The sequence below is a fragment of the Microtus oregoni genome, unplaced genomic scaffold, assembly GCF_018167655.1.
Source record: "Microtus oregoni isolate MIOR12 unplaced genomic scaffold, Mior012 000015F_ref0000493, whole genome shotgun sequence".
In the NCBI taxonomy this organism is placed as follows: Eukaryota; Metazoa; Chordata; class Mammalia; order Rodentia; family Cricetidae; genus Microtus; species Microtus oregoni.
In genome coordinates this window covers 17,940,897-17,962,362 of record NW_024543074.1, presented here as the reverse complement: position 1 = coordinate 17,962,362, position 21,466 = coordinate 17,940,897, and the positions used below count along the sequence as shown (strand labels likewise).

The window sequence follows — 21,466 nt, the reverse complement described above, 5'->3', positions numbered from 1 at the left end:
GGGAGGTAGACCACAGGATAGCTGCTGAGCTACCCCAACCCATGTCTAGGTGCTCCCCTTGCCTCCAGGAGGTTTTCCAGCTGGGAGCAGCAGTTCTTTTAGACCTCAAATGCCCTGAAGGCTGTGAGAGGAGGAGGTGGGGAGGTGGCAGCGGTGCATAAGAGGGCCCAGAATGGCTTATGTTTGCACACATGGGATGGAAAAAGATGTCTCTTCAGATGCACTTGGGTTCTCCGTGCACTCATGTCTACATGCATGCGTATGTGCATGCACACGTGTGTGTGTGTTGGCTTCACTGAGCTCCTTCAGGTGAACCAGTGGCTCCTTGACTGCCCTCTCTTCATCTCTGTCCTTTTCCTGTATCCTCCATTCTCTGTGAAATCTACTCCATCACCACCGCTGTGTATCCTTCTCTCCCTCAGTTCCCTACAGCCCTCATCCACCTGTTTCTTCCTCTCCTCTCTCCCTCACCAGCTTCCTGCAGCTTCTCCTGCAGGACTTTTTTGTACGCATCCCTTCCTTGTTCCTTTTCCCAAGGTTGACTTTTGTGTCCCCACCAGATGACCCCACAATCTCCACTTCACCTCCCACTCCCTCTGTCCCCAGTACTGACCGAGGGCAGGCTCTGCACACTCCTTGTGCTGCTCTGGAGTGCAGAAAGGAGCATCCCCTGCAGGGAAGAGAAGCCAAGAGAGAAAGAACATTAATCACATAGGAGCCATGCATGCCAATGGCTCCTCACAGGCCCAGGCAGCGAGTGACTTCCTGTAACCACAGGGAGAAGCTGCCTTCAGGGGACAGTCTGGTGGGTACCAGTGGTCAGTGTCCTCAGATCTGGAGGTGACTTCTGATCCGCAGTGAGGAGACCATGAGACTTGCCCGACCCTCTTTTGGTGGCTCACAGTGGCGGATGATGGGGTAAATTGTCTGGAAGACTGGGGACAAGACGAGATGGGGTGGGGTGGAAGGAGGTTTCTTCTAAGCCAGGTGCCATGTGGTCTCCTTGAACCCTTGTGTTAAGCTTCCAAATAGAAAAAACCATGGGACTCAGCACCCAGCCTTCCGGACAGCGAGCTGCTGGAGGTAAGGTGGGGCTGGCACAGGGGCCTGTGCCATACCGAAGCTGCTGCTTCTCAGCACACCACACTGCTATAAGCATCCTGGGGTAGCTCTGTGCCCCCTCACAGCCCCGCCCATCATCTCACACAATTGAGATGTCACGATCTTGCCACGGTTGGAATGATTGTAAACTCTGGCTCAGGTTTTATGGGGAAAGCTCATGGCTGGGGGTTCAGGCTGATGCTCGTCTTCCTAGTCTTCCTCCCTGGGATCTTTCTGCAGAGCGTTAAGATCTGTATTTTTGTTGATGATGATTGTTTTATTTTCTCCTCCTGTCTTTTCTTCTTTGTGAAACACTAAAGTCAAGATCCACCAGAAAGGTCTTTTTTGGGACCATTTTTCTCCAAGTCCTTTTTACAACGTCGAAGAGCTGGTGCAATTCCCTTTCTCCAATAATAACATGTTAAGTGATGCGGTTTCCATTTTGCCCAAGAAGTTCATAGGCAATTTTAATGTCATTATGTAAAACAACACACATTTATTCTCCTGCACTTTTGTAGGTCTGCAATCAGCCACAGGCATCATTGGTGTTGGGAGGGTTATGTTCTTTTCTGGAGGAAACAGGGCAGTGGAGCTCAACCTTCCCGATGCTGCAAACCCTTTAAAATAGCTCCTCATGTTGGGCTAACTCCCAATATAAAATTGTTTCATTGCTACTTCATAACTGCAATTTTGCTGCTGTCATGAATTGTAATGTAAATATCTGATAAGCAGGAGATCTGATATGTGATCCCCAAAGGGGTCACGATCTACAGGTTGAGAACCCAATCTAGGGAACAATCCACTGCCTTTGTAGCTTCTACAAGCCCTCTTCTGGGTCTTCCCTCAGAGCTACCTGTGACCCCAGCCATGGGAGCGATGTTGATTTCAAGGCCCAGCATGGCTTACTTGGGCTCACTCCTATGTCTTTCCTTCCTAACGTTAGTGCCCCTAATAGTGCTCAGAACGGAGACAGTTTTAAAGATCAACAGTTCCAATCTTGGATGACTAAGATCATTACTGATCATTGAGAAAATTAATTCAGAACTCAGCCATAAGGAGACTCACGTGAGAGCTGTCACATCAGAAGCAATGGGTGATGAACTGTCCCCATCACAATATTTTGTTAAACAAGCTTAAATAATGTAGCACATAAGCACAAAAATATCAAAAGAAACAACAATGCTCCAAGAACACAGTAGGTCATTAGTAGATGTGACTTGCTCCTACCTCCTCATGCACTAATATGATCCCCACTGACTTTTGTAATTTCCAGGGCATCTTTACTTCTTCTTCTTCTTAAGATAATAAGTAAGAACATAGAGGGTTAGTAACGTGGGCCAGCCCACACAGTGACTTTAGAAGCTTGAAATAGAAGCTAAGGTCCGTGCCTACAGTCCCAGTTACCCCTCCTTGCTACCACGGTCCTGCCCAAACCAGCTCCCACTCCACAGGCCTGCGTCTGACACGCTGACTGCCTCTAATGAGATGGCAACAGACGTTATTAGTCTGACGATGGAAGTGTCTGCACAGGCACATTCATTTGCTCACTAATAGACTTTGGCCGCACTCGAAAGAGTGCTAGACATTTGGATGCAAGAAGAGAAACATCTGGGTGAAAGCCGCAGACATCTGGATGTTCAAACAGGCACATTATCAGGATGTGTAGATTACGAATGTCCCATTATCTGGATGTTAAACTCAGGACGCAAGAGGAGCAGACAACTGGCAAGCATATGGAGCATGGGGACGGAGGTGATGCACACATCTGGGCACCCCTGCATACTAGGATGCTGCCCTGATGGATGGATGAATGGATGGATGGATGGATGGATGGATGGATGGAGTTTTTCCACGTGCCTCTTGGTTGTCAGGTACCACAGTCTCCCTAGAACAATAGGGGTGAGGTGTTTCCCGTCGGGTGAGAAATTGCAAAGGTCCGGGGACCCTGCTACCCACCTGGCATGTGGACCATGCGGCAGTTGCAGTTCTCCACAATGTAGCGGGTCTCACAGTCAATCCGACAGGCGGTGATGCTGTAAACGGGAAAGAAGTCGAGCCCCATCTCTGAGGATCGACACTCTCCCCACGGTGGGGGCAGATACGTGAGCTGTAAGACAGACAGAAGGAGAACACAGTCAGGCCTGGCAGAGGATACTCACTCGGTTTCCACGGACCCCGTGGCATGCTGGTCTACCTGTTCAATGGGCAAATAAGCAATTGAGTATCCTCAGCAAGCCAAACCCTGCTGGCTTTGTGAACCTTATTGTCTGGATACCACATGAGTTTTCCCACCTTGCTTTTTTTTGGGGGGGGGGTCAATTTTCATGGAATTTTGCTCTCCTCAGTCTTTTTATCTAAAGATTTTACCTTTTGTGTCCATGCATGTGCCTGTGAGTATGAACACATGTGCATGCATACGCCTGGTAGAGAGGCCAGAAAAGGGAATCGGATTCCCTGCAGCTGCGATTGCAGGTGGTTGTGAGTGACCATGTGGGTAGTGGGAACTGAACTGGGGTCCCCTACAAGAACAGCAAGTGCCCTTAACGGCTGAGCCATTGCTCCAGCCCTGTCCTTGGAGTCTGTTATCCAAGCTGTGCCTTTCCATATCAGTGTCAATAGTGGCACTTGGAATGACCCAGCTAAATTTTACCGTGTTGGCTGGGAAGACTGAGACCCCAGACACAGACCTGGAGGATAAGTCACAGAAGAGGACAGGTGAAGTGACTGCAGGGTGTAGCCACTACTTATGGTCCTGATCAAGCTGTGGATGACACTCCAGTGCAGATACTGTCACTCCCCTTCTCAGAGGTCCAGTAGCCATAGATTTTCTTTCTTTTCTTTTCTTTTTTTTTTTTTGATTTTCGAGACAGGGTTTCTCTGTGGCTTTGGAGCCTGTCCTGGAACTAGCTCTGTAGACCAGGCTGGTCTCGAACTCACAGAGATCCGCCTGCCTCTGCCTCCCAAGTGCTGGGATTAAAGGCGTGCGCCACCACCGCCCGGCTAGCCATAGATTTTCTAACATCTATTGTACTTGCTTGGGAGGGATAGGGAGGGTAGGGATGAGAGAGTTAATGGTCTTGGGGGCATTTACTATGCTATTGCTACTACACTAAGCAAACTCTTTATACCCAGCTTTCCTTTTATGATGGAAGAACAAGAAAAACAATAAAATGTACATATTTGGGGTTAGGAAGATGGCTCACCGGGTAAAACGCTTGCCATGAAAGTGCTCGGACCTGAGTTTGGATCCCTAGAACCTGTGGAACGTCTGTCATGGTGGTAGCACACACCCCTGCGCTACCATCATGAGAAGGGAAGTATTGACAAGAGACCCCTTGAGGCTCGAAGGCCAGCTAGAATGGTGTGCACAGTGAAGAGTGACAAAAGACTTGTCCCATCAAAGTGCGGAAGGTGAGGGTGAAACTTGAGGTTGAACCCTGATCCTCCATGCTCAATATGGGATGCTCATGCCCACATGTGTGCACGTGAGCACACACGCAACACCCCAAATCCTCTTTTTTTTTCCTGCCTTTTTTTGGTTTGAGAAAGGGTCTTACTATGTAGCTATGACTGTCTTGGAACTCACTTTGTTGGCCAGGCTGGCCTTGAACCCACAGAGATCTGTGCCAGCCTCTGCCTCCTGAGTGGTGGGATTAAAGGCATGAGGCACCGCACCTGGCCACACTACAAATCTCAAGTGCATGCTTTGAATTTTGTCAAACGTCACCATCTACCTGTGTAAACACTGCATCAATCAAGACATGTGACACTTTTATCCCTACAGAAAATGAATTCGTATCTTTTCCAATTAGGGCTCCATCGCCTTTCTGGGCAACCACTCTCACGAATTCTGTTACCACTGTCTGTCTAGTCTCTTTTCACACTTAGATAATTGACGGTTTGCCCTGTGTATTTTTTTGCCTGCTCCTTTCACTAAAAATGATGGTTTTGTGGTTGTTCCACATGGGAGTGCACCTGGAGTTCATTCCGTCTTTTCAGCTGACTCATTCTTTAGCTTATGAACACTCCTGGATTATTTATCCATTCGCCTGAGGGTGGGTGTTTGGGTTGGCTCTATATTTTGGTAATTATAAAGAAGACCCGTGAGTATTTGTTGAATTACTTAATTTATGGGCAAGGTCTCATACAGCACAGGCTGGCCTCAAACTTGCTGAGTAGCCAACAATGATCATGACCTCCGGATGGCTCTGCCTCCATCTCCCAAGTGCGAGATTACAGGCCTGTGTGACCACATCTAGCTGAGTGTGGTGGTTTGCACGGGTATGGCCCCATAGACTTCTGGGTCTGAATGTTTGGCCCATAGGGAGAGGCACCATTAGGAGGTATGTCCTTGTTGGAGGAAGTGTGTCACTATGGGGGTGGGTTTTGAGGTCTTATATGCTCAAGCAATGCCCAGTATGGGATACAGTTGCTTTTGCTGCCGGTGGATAAAGATGTAGAACTCTTAGCTCCTTCTCCAGCACTGTGTCTGCCTTGCTCCCCACCATGACGGCAATGGACTAAACCTCTGAACTGTAAGCAGCCCTAGTGAAATGCTTTCCTTTATAAGAGCTGCCATTGTCATGGGGTTTCTTTAAAGCAATAGAAACCCTAACTAAGACACTGAGTACTTATTTATGATTAATTTTGCAGACATTTTAGTTCCTCTTGAGTGAATGGCCAGGAGTGGAATAGCTGATTCTGATTCATGTATGTATGTATGTAAGCATGTATGTATGTATGGATGGATGGATGCGTGTATGATTTTATAAAAAATGGCCCAACTCTGATCTAAAGTGGTTCTACCACTTTATCACATTTATTTATTATTTATTGTGTGTGGGTATCTGTGTTTCAGTGTCTGTGCCATGTGAACGTGTGGAGGTCAGAGGGCAACCTGCAGGTGTTGGTTCTCTCCCCCAGGAGGGATCCAGGGATCAGACTCAGGTATTCAGACTCGGTGGCAGGTACTTTTCCCAGCTGAGCCATCTTCCCAGCTCTCCACTGTTCTATTTCCATTAAGAGTGAACGACAATTGTACTCTATCCAAGGACACTTTGTCTCCTTGTTGGTTTTAGCCATATTTGTTGGGGTTCAACTGTCGCACCTTGGTGTTTCTGTTTATAGTTCCCCCATGACTGATGATTTTGAGCACAACTTCATGTTTTTATCAATTATTTATATATTAATTTTCTGTGACATATGTTGGAGTCTTTTGCCCATGAAGAAACCCTGCTTGTTTTTTGTCTTTATTATGGAGATATAAGAATTCTCTGGCTGAATGGCCTGAATTTCAGGTCTGAGTCAAATGGGAAGTATACATCTTTTCTCTAGAGTCTGGGTCTTATTTTTGTCTTAGTGGTATCTATTTTTTTCCTACTTTAGAAACCAGCTTTAAGAATACATAACTTATATGATAAAATAGATCAAATTAGTGCATAACTGAATATTTTATTATTTTAGATTTATTTATTCTATGTGTATGAATGTTTTGCTCATATTCACATATGTGTACAGTGTGAGTACCCGGTGCCCTCAGAGGCCAGAAGAGGGCATCAGATGCCCTGGAACTAGAGTTACAAGTGACTGTAAGCCACCACATGGGTGCTGGGAACCAAAGTCCAGAAGAGCAGCAAGTGCTCTTACCTGCTGTGCCGTCTCTCCAGCAACTTGAATGAGTTTTTAAGAAAACGCATATCCTTGTGGTAATCACTGCGCTCAGACCATGGAACATATCTAATCTCCTCAAAAGCTCCCCACTTACGATCACTCCACCCCTTTTCCCAGCCCCCAGGCAACCATTCATCTGCTTCTGTCCTTATAAATGAGGTTTCTGTGCTCGAGGATTACACAGAAATAGAACAACAGCGCATGTATTCCTTTGTGGCTGGCAGCTTTCGCTCAGCAAAAATGTTTTTGACAACTATTCATACTCCTGAGTGTATCAATAGCTTGTTCTTTTTGATAGCTTGACTTTTATTTCTTTGCGTATAGTTTTCATTTTTGCCACACTGTTTTGCTTAAAAATTTCAATGTGATGTTGGGGAAAAAAAAAGCCCAGAGGGGGGCGGGTATTTTCTGGCCTCAATTCTAATCTTTGAAGGAAATAGCTTATTATTTCTCTATTAATCATGTTGATATACTTTTTTTGTTGTTTTTTCCAGACAGGGTTTCTCTGTGTAACATCCCTGGCTGTCCTGGAACTCATTCTGTAGATGAGGCTGGCCTCGAACTCACAGAGATCCGCCTGCCTCTGCCTCCCAAGGCTGGGATTAAAGGCATGTGCCACCACCACCCAGCTTGATATACATTTTTATTGGCTGATTGTTGCATTGAGGAAGTTCTAGCCTATTTCTAGTTTGCTAGGAATTTTTTTTCTATTTTTATTTTGTTAATTAAAAATTTAAAAATTCTGTGTATGTGTGTGTCTCTGTGAGCGTCAGGTGCATGCAGGATCATGGAGATACCAACAGAGGGCTTAATGGCTCCTGGAATTGGAGTTACAGGCAATTGTGAGCTACACTGTGGATGCTGGGGACCAAGCCTGGGTCCTGAGCAATAGCAGTAAGCACTCTTAATCACTGAGACATCTCTACAGCACCTCAATTTTTATTTTTATTTTTAAAGAAAATCACGAATGGAACTACATTTTTGTAAAGATATTCCCTGCCTCTAGAAAGGATCACATGACTTCTCTCCTTTATCCGGCTAGTATGGTGAATGGCGTTCATTGATCTACAGATGTGGAACCCATCTGTCGTCCCAGGACCAACCTTACTTGCTCATGATTTACTATTCTTTCTAGATTTTGCCATGTCTAATTTGCAAACATTTTCAAACAAAGTTTTGCATCTATATTTAAGAAGGACGCTGTATTTACACTTCTTCTAAGGTGATTTCGGTTTCTTTTATACAGTTTTGGTTAGCCTAGGTAAGTCTTGAATGAATTATGTAGCTCAAAAAGGCCTCTACCTCAGGATCTTCTCCCTCAGCTCTCTGAGTGCTAGGGTTATAGTTTTGAGTCACCATGCAAGACTCTTAAAATATCCTTTTAAGTGTTTGTAGAGGGAGCTGCGGGCCTCTTCCCACAGCCTGGCTCCTGGCAGCTTGGCTAGCTTATGCCCCAAAATAACAACACACAAACTGTATTCTTTTAAACACTGCTTGGCCCATTAACTCTAGCCCTTACAGGCTAATTCTCATATCCCAATCAACCCATCTCTAATAATCTGTGTAGCATCAGTCTTACCGGGAAAGATTCAGCATGTCTGACCTGGCAGCTTGCTTCATGGCGTCTGCCCGGGAGAGAGGAGCATGGTCTCTGAGCTTACTTCCTCTTCCTCTCAGCATTCTGTTCTGTTTACTCCTCCCACCTATGTTTCAACCTATGAGGCCAAGCAGTTTCTTTATTACTTAGCCAATGACCTTCCTCCATCAAGTCTTGGTACTGGGATTATGTTAACTTCATAAAAAGAGTTGTGAGGTGTCCCCATTGTCTCTGGTTTCTGAGTTTGTGTAGACACGGTATTATTTTCAACTTAGATGCTTGATTGAATTTACGAGTGAAGCCATCTGGACCTGGTGTTTATGTGTGTGCATGAAGATATTTTAAATCACAAATTCAGTTCCTTTAATAGAGGCAGAGATATAACGAGTTTTCTATTTCTTTTTGCACTAGTTTTGGTGACTTCTGTTTTAGAAAATATAGTATTTTACTGATTCTTTGAGAATTTTATACACGCACACAGTATATTTTGGTTACATTCACCCACTATCTCTCCCCTTAACTCCACCCATACTGTCCATCTCCCCTCCCTTTGGTAACTTGTGTGGTTTTTTTTTTCCCAAGGAATGTGCTCGTTTTGTCTAAATTTTTGAGTTATTATAGTTGTACATCACATCCTCTTGTCACTTCAAAATGCCTGTAGGCGCTGTCGTGATGTCCCCTCATGCATATGCTGGTGATTTGCGTTTTCTCCCACCTGCCTTGTTATTGACTTCTGATTTCATTATTCTTTGGTCAGGAAACACACCCCTTGTAGTTTCACTGCTTCAAGATGTATTGAGATGTGTTCTGTGAGTCTGCTTGTGGTGTACCATGATGGATGCTCCATAGACACCCTTGAAGTATTTACATTCTATAATTCTTAGTTAGTGTTTATTCCTGTCTTAGTAAGATTTCTCTTGCTGTAATAAAAGACCATGAGGCCGGGCGGTGGTGGCGCACGCCTTTAATCCCAGCACTTGGGAGGCAGAGGCAGGCGGATCTCTGTGAGTTCGAGACCAGCCTGGTCTACAGGAGCTAGTTCCAGGACAGGCTTCAAAACCACAGAGAAACCCTGTCTCAAAAAAAAAAAAAAAAGACCATGACCAAAAGCAGTTTGATTCTGTGTGTTTGTGTGTGTGTGTGTGTGGTTTCAGCTTATAACTCTTAGGTCGCAGGAACCTGGAGGCGAGCTGAATGCAGAGGCCATGGAGGGGTGCTGCTTACTGGCTTGCTTCTCATGGTCGCCCAACCTACTTTCTTGTACATCCCAGGACCACCAGCCTAAGGGTGACACAATCCATAGAGAGCTGGTCCCTCCCACATCAATCACTGATCAAGAGAACACACCACTGACTTGCCTACAGGCCAATCTGTGGGGGCAATTACTCAATTAAAAGTCCCACTTCTCAGCTATATCTATGTTTGTGTCAAGTTGTCAAAAACTAACCAGCACTATTTCACGAAAGGCAGTTAAGCTATTTGATAGTGTTGTTCAAATCTCTGATACCTTTAATAATGGTTTTCCCACTTGTGGTTTGGACTTGAAATGTCCCCTGTGTCCGTGTATTCAATGTTTGGGCCCTACCTGGAAGTACTGAGTAAGTATTCAGCTTTAGAAAGTGGGCTAAGATTTAGGAAGTGGAGCTTAGTGTGTGTAGAAGTCATAGGAGCCACGGCCTAAAAGTTAAACCAGCAGCTGGTTTAAAAGTTAACGGGTTACTCAGGCAAAAGTAGCCTCCGCGGTGCTGAGAAGGAAACTATATTTTACATTTACCACATTTACACTATTTTCATTATTCATCATTTCTCCTACAGATCTCACGTTTCCATTTGATGTCATTTTCCTTTGGTTTGAAATCCTTTTCAACCTTTCTTCCAGAGTGGGTTTACTACGGCAAACTTCCTCGGTTTTCGTTTGTCTCTACAATGTCTCAGTCTTCCTCTTTCTCAAGCCTACTGCTGTGTATGCTATGAAGGCTGGCTCAGCTCTGTCTTTTAGCATTTCAGAGATGCTCTTCTCCCTCTCCTGTCCCCACTCTTTATGATGAGAACCAACTATGATTCTCCATATGATTATTCATTCTCTCTTCCTCCCTCCCCTAGTTAAGATTGATTCTTCATCTTCGATTTTGTAGGATTTTGACAATATCATGCCTTAGTGTGATTTTTTTTTGAATCTTTATTGTGTGGGTTACTGAGGATCATAGATCTGTGAAATGATGCTTTTGAACAAATTTAGAAATATATGAATCAATATTTCTTTAATTATTTTCCTTCTTATTCTTTCCTCTCTGGAATGCCAATTTTATATATGTTGTGATCTCTATATTTAGGTTGTATAGACTCAATATTTTGTCACTGGAGCTCTGTTTATTTTTATCAGTATCTTTTTCTTTTTGTATTCCAGTTGAACAATGTCTGATGTCTGTGTTTGGGGTGGGTATGGGTGTGCACGTGTTTGTGCGTATGTCTATGTGGCGGCCGGAGGTTGACTGTGGGTATCTTTCTCAATTACTCTCCACCTTACTTTTTGGAAGCAGAGTCTCTCACAGGACCTGAAGCTCAAAGACAAGGGTAGGCTGAGTGTCCAGTGAACTCCAGGGATCCACCTGTCCCTACCTCCCCAGTGCTGAGATTGCTTAGCTATACTGGCTTTTCACATGGGTGTTAGAGATTCAAACTCATGTCCGCATGCTTGCACAGGAAAACTTTCTGAGCTGTCTCCTGAGCTCCCACCCCGTGAATCATTTCTCTTTTCTTCAAGCATGGTGTCCCCTTCTGTCTTGTATCCAATCTTCTACTGCTCTCACCCAACAATGTATAAATGTATCAGCTCTAAAACGTCCATTTGGTTTCTTTAAAAACATTTCCAAATCTTGCCTTTAAAAAAAAAATCTGTCCTTATTTCCATCCTTTTCTGCAATGGCTTAGCAGGTTTAATACCATGACTGTACTCTTACTCCCCCTAACATTGGGGTTAGATGGAGGTCCTGTTTGTTCCCAGTTATGTTTCTCCTCATGTTCCTCTCTTACCTCGTATGTCTTGAAGTTTTCGTTTGTAATGTAGACATTGTGGGTCGATCCCTATAGAGACTTTGGATAGATTATCTTCCTCTACTTAGCCTTGTTCTAAAAGGCAGTTAGGCTTATGGAGAACCGCTTTAGTTCTGTGGCTGCAATGTAGTTTTGCTGGTAATCCTGTGGTCTGATACCCAAGGGATGAGACTTCTGGGCTTCACGGGAACCCTGGGTTGTTTGAGGATTCATTCCTCCCACACAGTGGCACTGCTGAACTGGTGGCTCAGCTCTCTCGGCTCTTGCTCTCTTCCCAGGCTTCTTGAGCTCTCTCTCCATTCACAGAATGGTGAAGATTGAGCCTAGGATTTGAGGAACACTTATATAAAAATATCGGCTCCCTCTCTGAGTCCCTTCTTTTCCAGGCTCTCCCTTCTTATTTCCAGTCTTTTTTTGGCAACCCTGAATTCTGGTTTCTGGCTCATTAACTCGATGCTTGCTGATCTCTAATTGAACTCCAGTCTCAATATTCTTTTAGAACTCTGAAGTGTCCACGTGGGAGAGGTCAGGGAAATAAGCATGCGGTTCACCAAGTGTGACTTTAAGGCCTGTGTACTCCCCAGTTGCTGGCTGCTTTCGTTTCTCAGCAGCACAGTCAAATACTGACTATCAAGCCTTGTGCCTAGGGTTTGTGAAAGCTGCTTCCAGGAGGGCTGGACTGTTATTAGCTGTTCCGCACTGCTGGGAATTTAGAGTCTCTACGCTTACTTAATTTAATATTCACAGGTCTCTCTTGATGCAGGCATTCCTATTTTTATTTTGTTGGGGGGAAATTAAGTTTCAGAAAAAGGTTAAATACTCTGTACAGGACTACACAGCAGCAAGGGCTAGAGCCAGCAGGTGGTTCCTGGAATTTCTGGTCCCACCGTTGTGCCTCACAGTCCCCTATCTGGAGAGGATAGACTGGAAAGAACCAGAAGCAGTCCATGAGGACCCAGAACTCTTCCCCTTCTCTCCCATTTTTCTCTTTGGCACCTGTGGACAGGTTTCACATCCACATGAACTTCCTGTTGAACCTGCACAATTCGCTGCCTCCCTCTGGACCTAGTTTGCATAGTTGGAGAATGTTTGTGGGTCAATGACCTCTAAACAAAGGGCTGATAGTCCAGGATTTAGGATGCATTGTGTAGCCGCACTGTTCAATATCGGTTTCCAAAATCAATAGATTGGATTTGGGAAGGATGCACCAGGTCCTTTTGGAGTCTGGGGCTCCAAAATGATGGAAGCTAATTTCGTGGTGGTGACGGGAGATTGCTGTAGGATAACCCTTCTGTACGCTGTGAAAAATATGTTGCTCTCATTAGTTGATAATAAAAGCTGCTTTGGCCTATAGCAAGGCAGGATATAGCTAGGTGGGAACGCCAAACTGAATACAGGGAGAAAGAAGGGCAGAGTCAAGAGACACGCAAGCCAGTTGCTCAAGAAACAAGATACCAACAGACTGCTGAAGGCCATGGCCACGTGGAAACACATGGATGAATAAAAATGGGTTAATTTAAATGTAAAAGCTAGTTAGGAATAAGCCTGAACTATAGGCCAATCAATTTGTAATTAATAGTAAGTGATTATTTAGCAGCAACCTGCGGGATGGGGCTGAACAGAAAAACCTCCGTTTATAGGAGATAATTTTCTTTCTCCTTTTAACTCTCTCTCTGTCTTTGTCTGTTTATGTATGTAGGTGTATGTGTGGTGTATACTTTTGTGGTGTATGTGTAGGCTGTGTGTGTGACTACATACGTGGGTGTGCATACGCACGTGTACAAGTGCATGCAGAAACCAGATGCCAACCTCAGGTGTGGCTCCTCAGGAACCATCTGGCTTGTGTCTTGAGACAGGGTCTCTCCCTGGGACCCATGGCTCAGGACTCTTCTAGACTGGCTAGTGAGCAAGCTCTCAGACTCATCTTGTCTCTGCCTGCCACAAGTGGAATCACAGGGGTCTACCACAGTGCCTGGAGGCTTAAAACAATGTAGGTTCTGAGGATTGAACTCAGGTCCTCATGCTTGGGTGACAAGCAGTTAACTGAGAGCGCTCTCTCCCCAAACCCTGAATTCATTTTCTACTAAGAGGTGTCATCCATGCCAGGCAGCAGTGGCGCACGCCTTTAATCCCAGCACTCGGGAGGCAGAGGCAGGCAGATCTCTGTGAGTTCGAGGCCAGCCTGGTCTACAGAGTGAGTTCCCGAACAGCCAGGACTACACAGAGAAACCCTATCTCAATCCCCTCCCGCTAAAAACCAAACCGAACAACAACAAAAAAGATGTGTCATCAAAATGAGAGGGAAGTAGATGCAGTCTGATAGAGCTCGTTCAATAAGCTGAGATTCCCTTGAGGTCAGCGACTTTCCTGCCTTTCCTTCCTAGAGGTTCAGGTTCAGGTACCCTGACTGCTCTGCCATAGCTGCTTCATCCTTTGCTCCATCGGCACCACTGAAGCCTCACACGGCGGCCGGTGGTAGCCGGGAAACAATAGTATACACAGCAGCAACTCTTGCTTACCAGTGAGTGTCTGGAAGTGGGTTGGAGTATTTGTTTATCCCAGGCAAGTGGAGCCTCAAGGGACCCTGAAGCACTGTCTTCAGATATCTGAAGGACTGTCTCAAGGAAGAAGAATTGGGTTTGTTTTCTGGCATCCCAAGGGAAAGATAGACACACGAAGAGTTGTCATGGGGGAGGCAGAGATGAAGATAATGTTTCCTGACGTGCAGGCACTGTGGTAGCACGTTAAATGCATTGCCTTGTTTAATCCCAAAAAAGGATTTGTTCTCAGCATAGGAGAACTTTCTAATCCCCCAGTACAACTCGATAAAGAAATTATCCCTCTACTCATGGGAGCGAATCCTCATTGGCTGGCATCAGAGAAGAGAGGTCCAAATATTGGCTGTGCAGCTGGATGAGATGATCTCTAAATTTTCTTCAATCCACGTCTAACCACAGACCCTAAGTCTGTTGTGACTTGAGAATGACAGACGGTGAATGACCCGAGCAGTGTTTTGAACGCCACCATTTCATGGGCTAGTGTGGCTTCCAGTGTTCTATAGCATCTTCAGTGTACCCGTCAGCCCCAGCTATCAGACTCCTCATCCGACTTAATCAGATAGATCCGGTGCCTCACAGCCATGGCTAGGTGTCGTCAACATCACATTCTGGTTCCTAGTGCAGGCCTTCACACACTCCTCCTTCCTTCCCCTCCCCCTTTGTCTCTTTTCTTTCAGCAGGGTCTCAGGTATCCCAGTTGGTTTCAAACTCACTATGAGACTAAGGATGACCTGTTGCCTCCATTTCCCAAGTGCTAGGATCTGCACCACCAGACTCTGTTTCAGGTGGTGCTGGGGACCGAACCCAGGACTTCACATGTGCAAGGCAAGCACTTTACCAACTGTGCTGTCATCCAAACCTCCCCTGTTCTCTTTACCATTTGGCTTGAGGAGCCAGAGAAGCTCAGCAATTTTTGGCTAGGGGTTGGGGAGATGGCCCAATGGGTGATTACTTGCAAAACTAAGGACTTGAGTTCTGATCTCACATAGAAAGTTGACTGTGGCTGGCTGTTGTGTACCTGTAACTCCAGCATTGGGGGTGTGGGACAGATAGATCCTGGGAGCTTGCTGGCTAGCCAGCTTAGAAGAAGACCACCCCCATGCTTACACACACACACACACACACACACACACAGAGAGAGAGAGAGAGAGAGAGAGAGAGAGAGAGAGAGAGAGAGAGAGAGCCTATTTCATAATGCAAGTTAAAAGGTCACTAGTTTGATCTTGGGGTCTGGATCTAGGAGAGAAAGCTAGAATCGAGACCGATAGAGCTTATGGTGTGTAACAAAGCCGGCAGGATGGATGAGCTAGTTCAGGGAGAGAGGAGACACGCCAGGATTGAGTCTTGGGCCTTGCATTTACTGACAACACTGTGCCATGGAACTGGTGGTTTCTATAATTGCTTCAATTTGGGAACCAAACAAAGAACTGAGAACTCTTGCCACTGCATTCTCTGATGCTCGCCTGCCATTGCTTCAGGATCCTGAGGCGTCGTCTTTCCACAGGCTTTTCATTTTATATAGAGAAGATGATGGCTTCTCCTCCTCTGCCTGGGGACATCCCTACGTTGTTCCTCAACCTCGGAATAGTTCAAACTGTCCCAGACCCAAGGTCTGAGACTCACCAGCAGGTGGCGCTACAGCCCGAGGTGCTCTTTGGAGAGGCTCAAGCTTGTTTCCTTCGCCATGGTTAACCTTCCTGGACCTGTCCCTGTTGTGTCTGCAGACCACCATCTGAGGCTCTAAGTTGGAAGGAGATGTTGAGAGGATGGTGAAAGTATTGAGGAAGGCATGCATTCTGCTCCTGAAGGCTAAGAGGGCACGATAGGAGAGGAAAGAGAGAGACAGGGAGGCCCACCTGGCATATCTGATGGCCACTAAATACCCACCTGACTCTTGTATCAGACCCTCAACTTCCTGATTCAGGGAGTGGACATGTTGTTCCCTTGAATGGTATCCCTCTAGGTCCCTGAAAACACATCCAGAGTCCTTGCCAAGGCTAGGCCCTTAGTCTGTTCTAGCTCGGCTTCCTCTTTTACCTCACACTGTGGAGGTCCTGGCCTTGTATCACAGAGTGTGGCCTAGACTAAGCTGGATTTGATGTCTGCACTGTACTCCTGAGTTGGGGGAACTTGAACACACGGCCGGACCTCTCTGACATTCAACTCCACACTTGGATCTGGAAATATTATCTACCTCCGAGGGATGCTGTGCACTTGACCTTGCTAAGCACAGATGTGCATTGCCCAGCTGTGGCCTTCAGGTGACATCTCCAGTACCTGCTGCACACCATGAAGGTACTGTTTGTTGGCTGGGCATAAAGAACTGGGCTGAGAGAGCTCAGGGAGGAAGGGCTCGTCTAGACTCACAGGTTTGGAGGATTGCAGTCCCTCATGGCAGGGAGGACACGGCTGGCCCGTGGTGGCAGGAGCTGGAGGCAGCTGTGTGTTATTGCACGATGCCAAGCAGGAGACAGAAAGCAGATCAGACGAAGGGCCAAGCTATACCCTTCAAACCACACTTCCCAGTGGCCTGTGTCCATAAGCAAAGTCCCAGAGGCTCCAAAATCTCCCTAAGCAGCACCAGCAGCGGGGACCAGGCGTTAAAACACATGAGCCCGTGGGGGACAATTCTACACTCAAGCCAACAAAGACCTTGTATAAAATTTAGTCATCGATTAAATTCTGCCGAAATCCCACCCACACGAGATGCGGGGACCCAGGGAAGGTGTCCGAGGGAGCTGGAGCAGGCTCTCCTGCCTGCTCACCTTGCCCCATCTCTATCTTTTCCTCTCCTTCTCTGTCTCCTCTTGCTCCCTCCTCAGGTGCTTTCCTACTTTCTTCAGGAGCAGAACCAGGATATTCCTAGGCAGTGCCATCCTCCTCCGAAGTCTTGGCATACGGCGGCCACATCCTTTCGCAGTGTCTCACCTCACCACGGCATTTTCCTTGGGAAAGGCGGCTCCCTCCTGAAGAGGAGTTCTCGAACAGGATGTTAAGATTTCCCTGCCTTGTTGCATAACAAGATGGAACATCCCCAAGCGTGTCTGGTGCATAATGGATGTTGAAGAAGTCGAAACTACAGTCTCCATGGGGGTCCTTATTGCCATCCTGTGTCCCTGACTCAGGGGTGGGCTCGTGGGACACAGACAGTAGGACTGATAGCCCATCTGGCCACACCCTTCTATCAAAGACTCAGAAATGCATTTGAAGGCTTGCCTTGGAGTATGAGGACCCAAGTTTGAACCCTAGAATTCATATATATATATATATATATATATATATATATTTTTTTTAAAAAAAGCAGAGCATGGTAGCGCACACTTATAGAGATGGACAGAGAGGTGAATCCCTGGGGTTCACAGGCAGCCTAGCCTACTCGGTGAGTTCCAGGCCAATGAGAGCACCTATCTCAAGCAGAAAAAAAAAAAAAGAACCCAAAGTGAATGGATACCTGAGGAAAGACAGTGAGGTTGCCCCCTGGCCTCTACAATCACAGGCAAGTGTAACTGTGTACATACATATATATGAACGTATACACACACACACACACACACACACATACAAACACATTCTGGTAGACCGTGGCACACCCTTACTTTGCATGGCTTCTGGGATCTTCTACATGTAGTCCCTAACTGCATGCTACTGGACCACATCGTCAAGACCGACTGCACCAGCAATGAGAGGCAGCGGCTGAGGCTGAGAGAAGAGCGCTGTGGGCCAGGCATGGCAATCTCTCAGAGCCTTAGTCATGAGCACCACAAAACCAGTGGCTGGAGTGCATAGCTGCGAAACTCTCCCAGCCCCTTCAAAGTCTTCTGATGCATGAGCCTCGCTGGAAGTCAGGGCACAGGGCAAGCCAGGGCACAGGGTGCTGAGTGGGTGGGCTGCTCTCAGACAACTTGCCTGCTTTAAATATTTGGCCCAGAGTGTGTTTTCTTCCCCCTTTCTGTCTGGAGAACTAGATCAAGACAAGGCCAGCATGACCCTGGCTCTGAGCCAGCAGCAAGCTGTCACCCTGGGAAAACCTGCCTTAAGAGCCAAAGAGCCTTAAGAGCCCTTTCCCTTCTGTCTCTCAGAGGATGCTGTCAAAGGGGTGTTTGGCTCACTCAGCAAAGCTCCCACCAAGGAGGAGGTGCTCAGTCAGGAGATTTGGCCCCTGCCAGGGAGCAGGAGGCAGGAGATGGGATGTGGTCCATGCAGTTTCTTGTCAGGAGCCTTGGGCCAGTGGTCCAGCCTCATTGGACAAACACTTTCAGGATGTTTCAGATCCGAGAGCCTACAGTGGTGAGTGAAGTGGGGTGCTCACACTCAAGAGGGTTCTGTGCCCCTGAACCCTTACCATCATCCTGAGGCATTTCTCTCTTTCTCATCCTCTTTACAGCAAAGCTGAGGGGTAGCAGGACAAACATGGCACTCTGATCTCCACGGGGGCCTTTGTTGAGGAAGGCTTAGCACTGGGTCACATTTGAGTCTTGCAGTAGTTACGTTTTCTCGTATGACCTTGGATGTGACATTCAACCTCTGGGCTATCATTAAGGGGCCTTGTTCACTGAGAAGGCCCAGTTTCATAACCCGACATTCTCCTGCTTTTAGCCATGCCCTGTGAATTCGTTCCCCACCTTCTAACACATGTGCAAACTTCTATCTTGCCCACCCAGGAGGAGGAGAAATCAGAGCCTGCTTTTTGAGCTGTAATTTTGAGTTTGATGTTTTTATTGCATCCTGCCGAGTGATTTAAGTGTGTTCGCAAATGATTATACTGTGCTCCTTTTAAACAATTCTAAAATCAAATAAAACACTAAAATCAAATCCACCAATCAGTTGGTAATGCAGGCATCAAAGGGGTCTCCGGGGAAACATGTCCTTTCAGACAGTCAGGAGGGAGGAGACATAGTCCTACTGCCTCCCACCTGGGTCAATGAAAGTTCATCCCACAAGGTCAGAGCAGGGAGGATGGGCTCAGGACATAGCACAAGTCGCTGCGAAGAGAAGGGGCAAGAGAATCTCTCAGTTGGTATGCACCTACTATGTGCCTGGCATTGAGGTAGAACATCACCTCTTTAAATCCTCACGGTGACCTGATGGGAAGGTTTACTGCCCCAATGACCACCTGTCGGCTAACAGACATTGGAAGCATAGCTGATATTGGTTGAGCTCTTGCTGGGTTCTAGGTACTGTTCAAAGCATTTTCCTGGCATAGACCCACTGAGTGCCCACACCTGTCATACGGGTTGTGCTTCTTCTGATCTGCATTGAATACCTGGCTAGATTGATCCAGAGAGGGTAAGTGATTCTGCTTGCAGGGGTAGTGGGTGGTGGAGCAGGGATCGAAACCCAGCTATCTGTCCTTCCCATGACCACCTTACAAGGACTGAATATTCTAATATGATGTACTATCACAGGGTGGGGTGTACGGGAAACAGAGGTCATTACCATGTGGGTGGCTGGATGCGGATGCAAAGATTTAAAGGATGGCAGCACGTGCTCCTCAGACCCCTCAGTACGGGAGACACCGAATGGCTTAGTTATTCACTGGCAGTGAATGTCTGTTTCCCCCTTTGCACAAAGGACCAAGCTTCAGTAGCTTGTGAGGGGCAGGATTCAAACCAGGGTCTGCTTGACCGCAAAGTTCCTAATCCAGAGTCAGGACCCATCCAAACCTAGGCTCTGTTGCTAACCCACTGTTCTCGGTAGAGGCTTCGCTTCAAGCACGTGGGCTCACGGAAGGTGTAGTATAGAGGAGATGGCGCTCTATAAGGCACACCTGGTGACTGTGCCCTTTCCCTGCATCCAGGGCATATGACAGACCTTGCCAATCAATCAAAGACGATGGCCCTGGGGCTTAGCTAACCACCACCATTTGACTGAAATTGGAACTGAGAGGAAGCATTGCATTCTGAGAGGCTTCAAATGCAGATGGCATCGAACCACACACGGCTAAATATTCTCACAGAAAGGCAAAGCTTATTATGCACTATAGAAACACAGAACGACCTCGCCCTTCATTCCCTGCAAGCACAGTGATTGGATTTGCTCTCTTAAGCAAAAGTATTTCCAGTTAGTGTTTGGACCAATTGTACCACAAAAGGATTTTACCCAGTTAGAAGCCCGCCACTCCCGGTCCCTACCTTGAAGTTACCAATGCTGCCTGTTGTGCCTGCTGAAAAGGACCCAGGAGCAGTAGCAGCTGATGTAGCACTTTACCAGGCAACAAAAAAAAAATCAATTTAAAAAGTGAATTATCTATGATTTGTGACAAATAATAAAATAATAAGCTTGTATCCATCGCAAAAATGTCAGTGAGTGGAAAGGATGCGACAAGAACAGAAAATGTAAATTAGCTCTGCAGAAGAAGAATGCTGCTGTGTTTCTGAAAGATTGCAATGCATCTCACTCAAACATAACTTCCACTGTGGGCCTCGCTAGATCTACGTATCTCTCGGGGACATATGAGAATCATTCTAGATACATGTCATGGCTGCAAAGACAGCTTCTGTAGTTTTATCTTCATCTATCTATGTGTTCATCCATCATCTGCCCACCCACCAATCCCTCCAATATCCATCCATCCACCCACCCACCCATTCATCCATCCTTCTACTTGCTGTCCGTCTGTCCGTCCATCCATCCATCCATCCATCCATCTGCTGTCCATTCATCTATCCATCCATCTGCCCGCCCATCCATCCATCCATCCATCCATCCATCCATCCATCCATCCATCCATATATACATCCATATATCCATACATCCATCTATCCATCCACCTGCTCCACACACAACATCTTCCACCCACATGTCCAGGGAACATTTATTAAGAACCCAATCTGTTTCAGGAACACTGCCGGGAACTGAAGATTTGATGATGAGTATTGTGATTCCTATGGCCATGGGATAAGAATCCAGGAAGACTAGGCATGATATAACACACAGGAACTGTGGAGGCTATAAAGTACAGGAGTGCAGGGCATCTGAGAGGGCATAATTAGACCGACTCGGGACAGGAGAGACTTCATGAGGCAGTGGTTGGAACTGAGTCTGGAAAGAACGCAGGATAATCAGGCATGGGAAGGGTGTTTTGGGTAGAAGGAACTTCATGGACAAAAGCTGTGTTAAAAAAGAATCCCAGCACTCAGGAGGCAGAGGCAGGAAGATGTCTGTGGGTTTGAGGGCCACTCTGGTCTACAAAGTGAGTTCTAGGACAACCGGAGCTAAACAATGAAACCCTGTTTCAAAAGAGGAGGAGGAGGAGGAGGAAAAGAAGAAGAAGAAGAAGAAGAAGAAGAAGAAGAAGAAGAAGCCCATCATACAAAGAGGCGTGGCTTCAAGGAAGATCATCAGGTCATACATAATGACTGGCATATGAGTGTCAGGTTGTGGCCAGTGCTTGGCGTGTAGGGAACAGGCCTGACATGGTACTAGGACACACATATCACAGTAGGTATGACCCTGCAGAGTCAACCCCTCCATCCTCTTCCCAGTG

General features: G+C 46.5%; 1 protein-coding gene across 2 annotated transcripts in view; it reads right to left on the bottom strand.

Annotated features, from left to right (window-relative positions):
* Positions 1-21,466, bottom strand: part of Asic2 (acid sensing ion channel subunit 2) — a 1,085,888-nt gene that overhangs the window by 12,369 nt on the left and 1,052,053 nt on the right. For both annotated transcript variants that reach the window (XM_041664595.1, XM_041664594.1), the window contains exons 4-5: positions 3,058-3,208; positions 614-670 (exon numbers count right to left, since the gene is read on the bottom strand). In XM_041664595.1, the coding sequence (XP_041520529.1) occupies positions 614-670; positions 3,058-3,208 (208 nt within the window). The remainder of the gene's footprint in view (positions 1-613; positions 671-3,057; positions 3,209-21,466) is intronic.